Source organism: Maniola jurtina, chromosome 7 (genome assembly GCF_905333055.1).
Source record: "Maniola jurtina chromosome 7, ilManJurt1.1, whole genome shotgun sequence".
NCBI lineage: Eukaryota > Metazoa > Arthropoda > Insecta > Lepidoptera > Nymphalidae > Maniola > Maniola jurtina.
The window spans coordinates 8,410,893-8,425,473 of NC_060035.1; the positions used below are offsets into that span (position 1 = coordinate 8,410,893).

General features: G+C 35.3%; 1 protein-coding gene across 1 annotated transcript; it reads right to left on the reverse strand.

Moving 5' to 3' along the window:
* Window positions 1–9,619: 9,619 nt before the first annotated feature.
* Window positions 9,620–10,861, reverse strand: LOC123866609. Its single transcript, XM_045908259.1, has one exon. It carries the CDS (start codon window positions 10,655–10,657, stop codon window positions 9,899–9,901), a length of 759 nt encoding a protein of 252 aa, XP_045764215.1. The 5' UTR covers window positions 10,658–10,861; the 3' UTR covers window positions 9,620–9,898.
* Between the last annotated feature and the right edge of the window lie 3,720 nt (window positions 10,862–14,581).

Sequence of the window (14,581 nt, forward strand, 5' to 3'; positions counted from 1 at the left end):
TCTCGGACTCGAAACTTTATCTCATGATAGCAGCTAAATAAGGTAACTAGACTAACGAGTAAACTTTTTTCGTAGACAATGAATTTTAGGTATGGCAGTGATTTACGATCACGAATACGAATCACAATTCACGAATATCACGTATCTACCTATTTTCAAATTGAGAATTGCATGTCTACGTAACCTTTGTGTAAGCTTGGCCCATATTAATTATCTATAAAACATAGTTGGCGCCACTCAAATCATAACAAATCATAATATCATATTAGAAGGCGTCATTGATTGGCTGAAGTTGTTCAACATCTGATCGATAAACGTACTGTATATAAAATTCTTATAGTTTTTAGTTGATGAATTGTAGCATAATAAAGGATAATATTTGTAATCAATATATAAGATGAAAACATCTTTATTACTTAGATGATTTGTGAAACGAGCTTGATGATTTGTATATTAGTCACTAAGTTTATTCATTGTACAATTTGGATTGGCCGATAACGATAAGATAAAAAGGGGAGTGGCTAATAAACGTGGAGAGGTTACCTGTAAGAGTGGTTTTAAAACGACGACATTCGAAAATATACTAACGTAAGAGGAACAACATTTATTTGACACAAAATGTAAAAGTTAATAAATTTAAATATGAAATAAAAGTATAATAATTTATCATAACGATTGTGTTTGTGATTTCGTCAGACCTTACCCAAAAGGTCAGAAGAGGGACATCAAGAAAATATAATATTTTCTTGTCACGCTCACGACTCAGAGAAACAAGTGGAAATATACAGAGGAACGAGAAAGAAGTGGAGGTCTAGTAGACCACAGACATTTTGGAGCACAAGGCCAATATTTGGGCCTCAATATATCAAAGTACCTAGTCATGGCATCAAAGGATTTCTGGATAAACGGGTAGGATCTTTCCATGATTTTATTTTTATTGATACCTATTAATGGTAATTTTTTTTTTATTTGTGTGGGTTTTCGTTTTGTTTGTTCTACATTTAGTTATCATTTTGTTAGAAAGCTTTGCTCCGAGTTGGAATGGAAATTATATAACGTTATGATACCTAGAATTACCCACATGTTTATAATTCATCTTGTATATTGGTTATACAAATGCGATCGACCTTCAAATTGTGGTTTAAATAACATTGAGGTATTTAGAAGGCTTATTTTACAATGAAAAATGAAAAATGTTTATTTACAAAATACAGTCTTGTACAATTTTCCTGTGTCTGTGTGGTGGTACCCGCACTAGGTTATCCTGTATCGTGGGTACAATGGAATAGATAGTGAACATAGTGTTAAACAATATAAAAAGTGTGGTTTACTTAATGATGGGCGTTATTGTTACTTTTAAATAGTTTTCAGGATGTATCTACTATGTCCTGCCGGGGTTTTATTTCTCATTAAATGATTTCACAGGTGAATATCTCACGGAACGTGGTATTTCAATCTTCACACTTGTAATCGTGTGCCGAATTAGTTTGGTTAAGAGTTACGATAGGGATTTATTTTCACATAGTGGTTTTGTTTTACGGAAGGTAGGTTCTGGATTTAGGTTCAATCGTTTGCTGCACTCATTGTATAGATAGATGTTTTCCTTTTTCTAGCACACAGTGACGCGATATTATCACACAGCACTCATTGGGCATCTTGAATGTTGTTTTGTGAAATTATTATTTTTTGTAAACCGCTTTGGGATAAGGTAGAAAAAGTTACATGAAATAGCTTTTCGTTTTACGCCTGCCAGTGAAATAATCCGTCTCTACTTGTAATGGTTACTAAGTGATTGGGGATATAAAATGTTAATTGATAAAAATGAAGGTGATCCGTTGTAATAAAGTAATAGTGACCAGGGTTAATAAATTGAGCATTTTGAGAAATATAAATCCTAAAATGGGTGTAAAAGTAGGTTTATCTTATCTGGTTATTCTTTAACTAAATTTAAAATTATGGTAGGTAGGTAGTCAGATAGTTTTAAAATACGGGGTGCATAAATAAGTGTTTTTTTTTTTTTACAAAAGTGAGGAGAAATGTTTTCATTTATCTATTTTTACCACTTGAAACGCGTAATGTTTGAGTTTCAAACATAACTTTGCTGATAACAGCTCACCATGAACAACCCATGGCCGGCCCACTACTGAGCAACAAGTGTCTCCTCACAGAATGAGAAGGGTTTAGGCCGTAGTCTACCACGCTAGATAACAGCTAATTTACTTTTAATACTGGCACAATAATTTGAGTACTACGAGTAGCAGGTAGGTATAGTATATGGGCAGCGGGGTTTTTTTTTTTGTTTACCTGTATTCACGCAATTAACTGTGTACTGCCGCATTTAAATGCAATATGATTTTGTTTTTATTGGATTAACATCGCTTGGCGGGTTAAATTCCTGGCAAATGTTCTATTAAAATTAGAGTAAGTTTTTTTTTAATGGTAATATACCTACAGTACTGCCCTTAGGGCAGGGCGCGATAATAAGTACCTACTACCAAAATACTATTTTCTTTGTTGTACGAAAGAAATTTTAGGCAAATATCTTTGCACTACGCTCGCGTTTGTGGCATGACATTATCCCAGAAATATATTTAAAAAAATTTCACGCTCGCTTGACTCGCTTCGCGATAGTTCAGTTTCGATATGCATTTAGTTAACGAAACTCTCAGGAAACCACGTTTGTTGTGCTCTCGAAATTGATCAGTCTGTTTGATAAAATCGAAATGCGGTGCCTTATAAATTTCGCTTAGGAGCGCCGGTAGTATCTCATGATAATATGAATAGTGATCATAATTTTTTTTTTAGGCTGATTAAGCATTGAAGGTTTTTCGGCTGGTCTGGCATTTCGCCTGATTTTATGTTTTTGCTTATTTAGCGCGTTCAGGAAAGCTTTGACAACGTTTTATAACATGAGTATATATATATTTTTTTGTTTTAGTTACCGAAACAGAAAAAAAAAAGCATTAAAGATGTGGGACCGAGGGATAAATCTAGTGTGATTTTTGGTTGGATTATGAAGTTGTAGTTAGGGTATTTAAAATAGAAAGATTTCAATTGTAGGAAATGATGTAAAACATGTTGAGGATAAGTTGTGTAATAAAGTCGATAATTCACTTGTTGGATGTCACGCGATCTCATTTCGAGGAGGAATCTTTTTCTTGTCTCTGTTTTTATAAATACGGTGTTCTGACGGGTTTTTTATTTACGTCTCGGATTATTGAATACTTTCGGTGTTTGATTGGACGGTTAGAGGTTGCAAAAGCAATCGCCCTCTAATTAAAACATTTATTTAGGCATTAGTTCAATTTGGATTAAATCTCGCGAAAAGCCACGGTGGCTGTCTCTCGCGCGTCTTGGAAAGACATTCCTAATGCCTGTTTTTCTGAGGGAGGGATGCATTATCAAGTGAGATGAGCTGCAATGTTTGCGGCTGACTATTTTGGAAAATTTGCAATCGTGGCAAGTGGAGTAAAGTTTGACTAAGCTATTTAATGAACTAAGTATATAATGGATTTGGTGAATGGTTATATTATATAACATTTTGATAAATGGATGAATTTGAAGAGTGTATGTATGTGGTTGATGCACATTTGTTTCATATTTTTACTTAAGTTATAAAGTATTACATTTGGTGAGTAGTTATTTATATTTGGTAGGGTAGGTTTGATAAACAGGTAGTTATCTTGATTAATAAGTGAGTTATCATTTTATAAATGCGTACTTTAATGTTTGATGAACTGGTATACTTGATAAATGTGCATATTTTCATACTTCAAAGACAAGTTGTACCTATTAGTTTCTTCAAGCTTTTAGTTGCTGATAATTATATTAACATTCTTTAGAGCGCATGTCCTATGGACGAAATCGTTTATACATACTTTCACTGTTTGAAATGTTACAATCATAAAGATATAGTTATGACTAGAGGGGGTCATAGCTTGTTGCCGCTCTTGTACATCCATGTGTCAACTAGGTATTGTTATCTCAGTATATTTCAGGGAACCTCCGTTCGGGTGAAAGCGATAGCTGTTGGATAAATGCTTGTTGGGTTATCAGAAGACCGTGTAGTCTTCGATGAGGTTACTTGTAAATATTATAGCGAAATAGTAAGTTTAAAAATAGAATGAGGCTAAACTAAAAAAATGAGACAAAGATAAAAATAATAACTTAAAGCATTGAAACAGCATAAAGTGAAATAGTAACTTACAAACTATACATCCATATTTACGAATTATGTAGATAGATATAGTATTACTGGATTATGTATATCAAATAAGAATACTGTCAGCTCATGTTTTGTTTTCGGCGTGGTAATTTTACGCTTAAAACTCATAAGAGATATCATGAGGTTCGCTTTCTGTAAAAGTTATTAGCTTTAACAGTTAATTGATTTATTACATTATTTATTTATTATACACTCAACAAGTAAAAGTATTTTGTTTTGACAAAATCCAAAGAAGTACCTATTGGATTAATAAGGCAAGGTACGAAGCATTGGCTGGATTTTACAACATTTAAAGTTTCCTGTTCATTTTTATCATTGAGTTAATTTGAGGCGGAAGGATCCTCTGGAAAATTTTTAAGATTAAGTTATTAGTAAGAAAGTATATTTTGATTAGGTTAGTTTAAAATGTACAGCCGGTAATTTAAAAAAAATATATATATTTAATTTTACATAATAGGTGAAGCTGGTTGATGCACCAAAAATCGAATTATCATAGGAATTTAATTAAGCTAACATTTTTATTTATTATCAACTTCAAATATACAGTAGCAAACTGATTAGTTGGAATACATGCAGTGATTGGAATATTTAAGTTCCGATAGAAGAATCTATATCGTGGCTTGTTCCTTTATGGACAAGAATATTTTTTTTTGACTCGTGGGACCACTTACACAAAATATCAACGTTCGGTTTGGAGGTCTTCCATGGCTATTCCTACAGTTCCATGACGTATTGAAGAGGTTAACACTTTGTCGCTCATCACATCAACCAGCACGGCATTTGGGTATGATGGATGGATGTAGATAGGTACACATTTGATGGGGGGGGGGGGTTTAGTGGTTTGTATCAATAGGAACCAGGGGTTGAATGAGGAAGGCTGAGGACAGTACGTGTGGTGCTTACTAGGGAAGGTTTATGTTCAACAGTGACCTTATGATGATGACGATGTAGATGACGATGATGATGATGATGGACGTACGAGGACGAATCTTTTACGAAACGAATAAAGGAAAATCGAACAGATGCGGGTCATTACGGTTAACATATAAAATAATGTATAAGGTACCTACTTTCTTCTAATCTTTATGATCGATCAGCTTGTGATAGAGATCTTGATGTCGTAGAGAATAGAGATGTATCGAACGGAATATTTATTTCATTTTTTTTCCTGCTATTATGTTGATATCGCTTTTCTCTATGAAAAGGAATTAATGATAAACTAATAGGTATCATTCGGCGGCGAGTCGCGACTGTGTCGTTCCCAGGGTCGAATTTGGTAGTTCTGCTTATGTTACTCGAAACGACAAAGTACGCCATATGGTGCATATTATGGCTAAAATAAAATATATAAGTATCATATGAAATTATAAATCAAAGATTCTTTTTGCATGTAGATATTATATATATTTATTTATATTTATTTTCATGTACCAAAATTGTAGTTACAAAGTTAAGATAAATTAAGCTATGTACAAAGGAAATGCTTATCTCTAAACAGAGATTTCTTCCAGCTTCCCCGTGCAGGTTGTGAGTAAGGTGCATAAATACGTGGAATAGGTCCCATGGTACTAGATTTATAAAATGGTTAATACAAGTGCTACACAATAATATTTACACAAATATCTTCCAATAAATACCAAAATAAAATACATACAATAATAATATAATAATAAATAGTTATGCATAATATAATAAAATACGAATAAATATAATATATATATATATATATATATATAATATAAATACTCTATTGTAATGATAGGTAATACTGCTTCACTCTGTATTTGAATGAATGTACTGAGCGGCAATTCTCTCTAATATTCTCAGGAAGTGAGTTCCAAAGATGGGTGGCTAGTACGGTGAAAGATTTGCTGTAGAAGACTGTGTTACAATGGGGAGTGACGAGAGGATTTTTTGAGACACAAGACCGCAAAGGCCTAGTAGGAGGGAGCGAGAATTGAAATCGCTCTCGCAGATATCCAGGGGAAGAGGTATTGAGAACATTGTATAGAACAGTCAAAATATGCAAATTGTGGCGAAAGCGAATTGGGAGCCATTTAAGCTGACGACGGTAGTCGGAAATGTGATCGAATTTGCGCAGTCCGTATATAAACCGTATGCACAGATTCTGAAGCCGATCGAGTTTGTCAAGTAGCTCTTCAGTGGCGTCTAAGTAGCACACATCAGCATAGTCGAGAATTGGAAGCAACAGAGAATGTGTTAGCATGATTTTGGTACGTAGCGGAAGAAAATTCTGCAGTCTCTTCAAGGAATGGATCGAATAATGCAAACGTTTACTAAGCTGATTTATATGTGCTGCCCAAGCGAGGTTGCCATCCATAGTCAACCCTAGGTTTTTTGCTGTGAATGTGTAAGCAACGGGTGTGCCATCATAAGAAACCAAAGGCAAATCATTGAAGTTAATACGATTGCTTAGCGGCCTACTTCCAATAATCATAACCTGAGATTTATTAGGGTTAACTACCAAACCAAAAGAGTCAGCCCAATTTTTGATGGCAACTAGATCTGCGTTCAAAGCAGTTATCTCTGTATTCAAGTCTGACAATGTTGCATGCCTATAGAGCTGCAGATCGTCTGCATATAGGTGGTAGTTAGAAGTAAGAATTTTGGTGATTTCATTGATGAAAATTGAGAAGAGAAGAGGGGATAGTACACCGCCTTGAGGTACACCAGCAGAGAGGCAAGCCCAGTCAGAGTTAGCCTCTTCAGAGTGCACCCTCTGCAGGCGACCATGAAGATAGGAGTGAAACCAGTCAATCGCAGAGGAGGATATGTTAAGAGAACGAAGGATACCAAGAAGGATATCAAAGTCAACTGAGTTAAATGCGTTACTAAAATCCAACAAGGCGATAATAGTCACTTGTTTGTTATCCATTGCATAACGAATGTCATCAGTGACTTTGACTAACGCTGTAACGGTGCTGTGCGAGGGTCGAAAACCTGATTGGAGGGGACTCAACAGATTGTTCTTAAAGAGATACGTTGATAATTGTTTAAAAACAGCATTTTCAATAATCTTTGAGAGGATAGGTAAAATCGAAATAGGACGAAACTGTGAGAGGGAATTAGGATTAGCAATTTTCGGTAGGGGAATAACATGGGCCTTTTTCCAGTCTGTGGGAAAGATCTTATGAGCCAGGGAGAAGTTTAATATGTGAGTAATAATAGGCACCAAAAGATCTAAAACGAGTAATATCATGTCACGGCTCAAGCCATCACTACCGACAGCTTTAGTTGAAATGGAAAGGATGTATTTCTTGACATCCTCCTCCGCAACTTCTTGGAAACAGAAAGTTTCGCACAAAGGTGGGGTAATGTTTGTTAACTTTTGAAGAGTTACAATCTTTTTAGAGTCAGAAACTAGAACAGGTGGGGAGGAAAAATGTGTGTTTAGTGCATTTATATCAACAGAGTCTACTAACGTACTATGAAATTTGCCCACGCCTAGGGATTTAAGAAATCTCCATTTTTCGGATGTAGAAGCGTTATCTATCGAGGAATGGATATAGCGGCGCTTGGCATCCCTACACATCCTATTGCAGAGATTACGCAATTTCTTATAGGCTGCCACATTTTCGTCAGTCGGGGATTTTTTACATTTAGTCTTGGCCTTGTTACGTTTACACATTAGCTTCTTAATTGAGTCGGTCAGCCAAGGTGCTGGTAAATGCCTAATCCTGACAGGCCTCAGTGGAGCATGAGTATTATATAAGTTAATGAGAAGAGTTGTGAAAAGTTTTACTTTGTTATCAATATCCAGTGCATTATAAACACAGGTCCAGTCAATTTCCGACGCATCTTTCCTTAAACACTCAATATTAATATTTTTGAAATTACGTTGCAAAATAACCTTATGCTTACGTTTTGGCGAGCGCACTTTATAGCGAAGATATAAAAGATCGTGGTAGGAGAAGGGAGCAGTGAGCTGACCATGCAAAAGAACGTTTTGAGGACACGAAGTAATTATCAAGTCTAGAAGAGAGGGAACAAAACTCGGGGCGAAGTGGGTTTCTGAAAGAGGAAGGATAGTCATATTAATGGAAGACACTAACGATTTTAATTTTTGCGATCTACTATCGTTTTTTAATAGGCACGTGTTAAAGTCACCCATTATAATAACGTCGGAATAGGAAGGTGTAAGTTTCTCAAGAAGTTGTTCAAAAGTGTCAAAGTAGTTGATAGTAGATGAAGGACTATATACAACACCAATAAGGAATTTAGAGTGGTGAGTACTGATTTCAAGGAAAAGATGTTCTAGACTACCTGAGTAGGCAGAAGGTGACTGACTGATAATTTTGAATGATAAGTTGTTCCGAATGTAGATACACACACCGCCTCCACCTTTGTCTGTCCGATCATTACGGATAAGAGTAAAACCTGGTAGTCTGTAAAGTTCCGAAGAGAGAGAAGGTTTGAGCCAGGACTCAGAAACGAGAATACAATCGACTAGGACGCCACTAAAAGATGCCAAAAGATCAGCATAATGTGCCGGAATGCTTTGTGCATTAATATGCACAACATTAAGGTAGCGAGAGTCATCAGAAAATATATTATTGAGTTTGCGTTCAAGAGAGATGCTGCACTCAGAGGAGAAATCACTACACACACTTTGAAATTCATCAGAGGAAGAGCATGAAAAGAATTCATCATCACAATGTATTGGTAATATATCAGACATAATAGAGTACTTTATGAAAATAAACTATAGGTATACTTAAAATAAAAATATAAAAAATAAATAAATTATAATAATAAAATACTTGTATATATAATATGTATATAATAATAATATCAAATTCACGAGTCTACTTATATACATTTATACCCGCTAGCATCATAGGAGGAACCGTTTACAACCTAATTGTTCATACATTATACAAAACAAAACCAATAATTAAAGCATAAAAGAAAACACATCAACAACTAACTTAAGTTAAACTAAGTAGACAATAACAAGCTGAACCTTAGAACTACATATTTACAATGATAAATCGTTAATTGTCTATTTATACTACAGGACAAGCACATTAGATAGGTACCTACTTTACTATACCAGTATAAATACTGGCAGAACGGAATATCTAAATATACAATAGTGTTATTGTTATAGTGTTACGTATAACAATAAGTAATATTCAAATATTCCATTCTTGAACACTTCCAATAAAAACATGAACGAACCAATACCATTGGACTCGACAAACGTCGTAGGTCCATGTCATAGAACTGTTAATAACTACTAATTGTCGGCTCCATTGCTACCGTATCCATGCCTGTAAATAAGATCCAAGGTTCGCATAGACAAAACGACTGTACCTCGAGACATTTGTCAAGTTCACATCATGAAGTATGTCACTGTCGTCTTCTGTCAATGTCAATTAGCTAACTTTCGACTTTGACTGACTTAGACACAAGTTTGACACACGATAGGTACCTACCGTACGCAATTACGCATAATATAGTAACTTTTGTAAACAAGTATTGTAACAAAGAATGGATTATACACAAATGTGAGGGTGTAGGTACCTCGGTGCTAAACTGTATAACTAACTGAGTAGGTAGGTATGTCTACGAGAAGTGATGCAATATACAACAGCGCACAAGAAACCAGCGGCCGAATGAAAAACGTGTACCTGATTAGTTGCTATTTGCTTATTTCTTAGTGATTCTTTTGGCCCTCGAGGGTGCATTAAAGGAAGGTTTATTCACATTAGAAGTCGGCTTGGCAGTAGGAGCGGCCGCTGAAGGCGTGGCTTCTTCGTCAGCGCGTGCCTGGCTAATGGAATTTACTTCCGTAATGGTTGTGACGCGGTAACGCTTGTTGGCCTGACCCGCAATAATAATAAGACCATCTCTCGTCCAGCACTTCGAAATTCCAAACTTCTGCCTCGCTGCCATGAAAGCGTCGTGCCTGTCTTTTGTCAGAAATTCCGACAATGTTATGCCAGTATTCTTGAGTGAAGTCTTTGCAAACCACACCTGATTCCTCATTGACAAGTCATGGAACTTAAGGAGTATGGCCCGGGGCTTGTCGCTCTTAGGCTGACCGATCCGTTGGCAACGACTGAGGCAGTCTTCCTGGAAGGCTGACAGCTTGAGATGATCAGACAGAGATGTGCTTACCGTGGCCGCTAGATTGCTGTCATCGCTCTCGGGGATGCCATGTACTAATAGCATCTTTTTTCTGCTCCGCATCTCAAGTTGATCCATTTGCTTGGCTAGGACTTCCACTTGTTGCTGTAGACCTGAGAGAGCTGACAACACGAAGGTCCGGAAAGCATTGAATTGAGCTGCAATATTTGAGGTGGGGCTCGCAGCTGGAATAGCACCTTGCAAGTTTTTTTGAAACTCAGCCATCTGTGTGTTGAAGTGCTCCGTCAAAGCCTGTACTGACTGCTGAATGGCCTCCATTTGGTAACTTTTGTAGTGATTGAGGTTATGGTGATGTGATAAAGTTATTTGGATTATTATGTTGCAATTTATGGATTTGATGAATGGAACACTGCTAGTTAGGTATGACAACACTTAAAACATGTTTAAAACTATACTAAGATAATTTTAAATAAATAAAACAGTATAAGACTCGCAAAACACGTGCGTGCGTTTTCGATGCCTACCCACGAAAAAAAGGTTATTAGGTATTATATGGTTAAGAGGCACAAGTGACGCAACTACTGTACCCTGGCGTTTGTTTAACATTGTCCATTAGTACTTCAGAATGTGGATTTTGCTAAAAAAAAAAAAAAAAAACAATAGGTAATTGTAAGAAATATGGGAAGCGTAATCTGCATTAAAAGAAAAAGTTTGAATTGGAAGCAACCAGGCATAGGATTTTCATACATCCGTAATCACGTTCCTTTCAACTCTCTAACTATCACGGTTCACGATACGCCGTTCACGGTTCAGGCCGTGACGCACGTGCAGACGGACAGACGGACGGAGAGCAGAGGTTTAGAAAATAGGGTCTCGTAGGCACCCTTCGAGGGGTACGGAACTGGAGAAAACTAAATTATAATAATGATAATAGGTTTTCTAGGTTACCAAGTAAAATTACTTCTCTTAGGTCGGATTGTATTATGATGGATGCTTATGAAACAAAATTAAATGAACGGTCTACTCAAAGTGTTTTATGTTTGCAGGATCCAAGGATGTTGGAAATGAATAAATGAGGAAAAGGAAGACCCAAAACTAGGTATGGGTCAGGGACACAAAGTCCCAAGGAAGGAAAGCCCCGAGGTTACGGGCTATGGACAAAAAGTCCTATAGGAGGAAGGAGGTAGACCCTAGGATAAGGGTCATTAAAAATTTGGATCTGGAGGGAAAGAACCCTAGGATAAGGGTCATTAAAAATTTGGATCTGGAGGGAAATAAGGACAATCACATATGTATCCCGGTAGAAGAGAGACGCGCCAAGGCTCGGAATCCGCGATTTTCCAATAAGAAGGGAAGAAGAAAATATGTGCGTAAAACTATTGCGTTGAAAGTGTATGAAAATGTTTTGTGATTTAAATCGAGAACTGGCGGCGATTAACTTTAAGTTTAGAGAGTTTATTTTATCAAAAGGACAAGAAGTTCACTTACACATATTCATATTAAGAATCGCTCCCGATTCTAAATATAAATATAGAAGAAAACATAATCTTTAAAGGTATGGTGACTATACAATAATATAAAAAGTCAAAACACGTTATATTCGTTAACAAACTATACCTACATCTAGCTAAGATATCTATGGTGTTTGACACTGTTTGATTAAACTTTAAACTTTGTAAAAGATTTTTCCTCCAGTATGAGTTTCGGCAAGTACATTATGTAGTAGAGCTAGGTAGTTTACATACCATAATTAGTCCTAGCTTTATGTAATTGTAGCATAATAGGTATGTTCGTTTTGTGTACCATATTTATGAGATTTAGCTTTAAAGTGATGCGTGTATGTACGGACTTTAATAGTATTTTCCTAACAAATAGACATATTTTGAATTTGTATAATTGACTTATATAATATAGTTCATCAGTTTTCTTATATAATTCTTTAGTGGGAAGGAGAGTCTAGTTGGAACAGAACTTTTATCAATTTATTTTGAGATACTTGAAACCCTTTAAAGTAGTTTTTAGTAATTAGTTTTACATGCTCATCCCCAAATCTCTATTGAGTGTTCCTGTAAAATATTGGCTTGTGAGTTATAATTGATGCTTCGGACTTTATGCATATACCTACCTTCTTTGATTAAATTGAGGCCTCCTTTAGTTGCTACTGGTCTCGCAATTTTTGATATCTTTATGATTTTTGAAAAATTATTTATAAATTTAGAGTGTCTGCATCTTTTTATTTTAATATTAGCGGAAGAGAACAGAAAAATGAATTTTAGATTAAAGGCTAAATTTGAGTGCTACTGTAGACTGGCAGGTAAAGTTGCGAGGGTAAATAGTTTGGAATTGAATTGAGTTTATCTGCTATTTTCTAATTATATCGGATGGAAAGGGTTGCTGCGAGTGCTCTAAAATTAAGTTGCAATCATAATCAATACCAATGTATCAATAAAACTGTATATTCCTTCTAGTTAAGTTAGCAAGAATATTAATTTAATTAATTACTATCTTAATTTTTTTTTTGTTTTGTTGAACTAAGTCTTTGTCATTTTGGTTGTGAAGTTTACATGTTACTTAAGTTTTAATTTTTTTTTAAAAGCGATGAGACTCGCTTAAAACAGGATGGCCGAGCTGTAAGCTTGGCCCATATTAATTATCTATAAAACATAGTTGGCGCCACTCAAATCATAACAAATCATAATATCATATTAGAAGGCGTCATTGATTGGCTGAAGTTGTTCAACATCTGATCGATAAACGTACTGTATATAAAATTCTTATAGTTTTTAGTTGATGAATTGTAGCATAATAAAGGATAATATTTGTAATCAATATATAAGATGAAAACATCTTTATTACTTAGATGATTTGTGAAACGAGCTTGATGATTTGTATATTAGTCACTAAGTTTATTCATTGTACAATTTGGATTGGCCGATAACGATAAGATAAAAAGGGGAGTGGCTAATAAACGTGGAGAGGTTACCTGTAAGAGTGGTTTTAAAACGACGACATTCGAAAATATACTAACGTAAGAGGAACAACATTTATTTGACACAAAATGTAAAAGTTAATAAATTTAAATATGAAATAAAAGTATAATAATTTATCATAACGATTGTGTTTGTGATTTCGTCAGACCTTACCCAAAATTTGTGACATAACATTTATGAATACAATTTAGGCAGCCTTGACATAGCATGCTTTGAACTATGTTTTAGAACATAACTAAAAAATCAACATTATAGCACAATATACGTGGTAAAACATGTATTTCAAGTACTATCGACAAATTTTGATTGTAATCTCATTTGATAGTAATTTAGGTAAGTATGACAAACATAAACGCATTATACAAAGCAGTTATATCTGTAATACTCGTAGGTTTGATTTGTTAGCGGTTGGTCTAATACGCAGTTCGTCCAAATTGTTCTCTGACAAGATTTCAGCCAAAGTGGGAAAATTTAAAGAAGACGCTGTCTATTTATACAGGAGACATTATAATGCCGATGAATTGACACATCCTGTCCTACGTCTCATATTCCGATGGGATGGCAATCTGACACGAGATGACAAGACCGACGGTTTTGCTTGTTCTTCGAGGTACGGGAGTAGTAATACATCCAACTTTCCAACTCCTGAGAATTTTCGATAAAAATACCCAATCAAATATGATTTTCCATAACCTGGGACCCGAACCTGAGATCTTATCATCTGCAGTCGAATAATGAAGAGCTTTTAAGCATTGTTTCTTTAAACATTAACATTCAAAAAAAATATCTTGCATGTGTAATAATATTTGAAGAACAGCTTTTTAAAGCCGTTTCTTCAAACATTAATATTTAAAAACATATCTGTGTAAAACACTGTCTTCCGTAAAAAAAATTAAGATCTGTATTTTTTATGCTGGTAAGCTGTAAATCAAGAAGTGGCAGTTGGCAACCCTACCCATAAACCCTTATTTTGAAATAAGAATTATGGCATATTGATATTGGCAACACAAAAATTGCTAGCACTACAACATGAGATTGCCGTACTTACGTCGAATTAAAATAATATACTGGTTATCTCCCGCGCTTTGCCCCCGTGGGAGTTAGGAATTCGGCCTTATTTGTTTACATTATAAAGAAAGCCTAAGTCCAAGTGCATAAACTAATCCTTGGGCAGGACGTTGAGAAGTCAGTTAGTAAGTGAGTGAGCCAGGATTTTTTAATATATTGAGATTTTATCAGTTTTCGTAACTGT

Bases quoted from the DNA above. Each gene is read 5' to 3' on its own strand.
- LOC123866609 (XM_045908259.1), bottom strand. From the start codon at position 10,657: ATGGAGGCCATTCAGCAGTCAGTACAGGCTTTGACGGAGCACTTCAAC.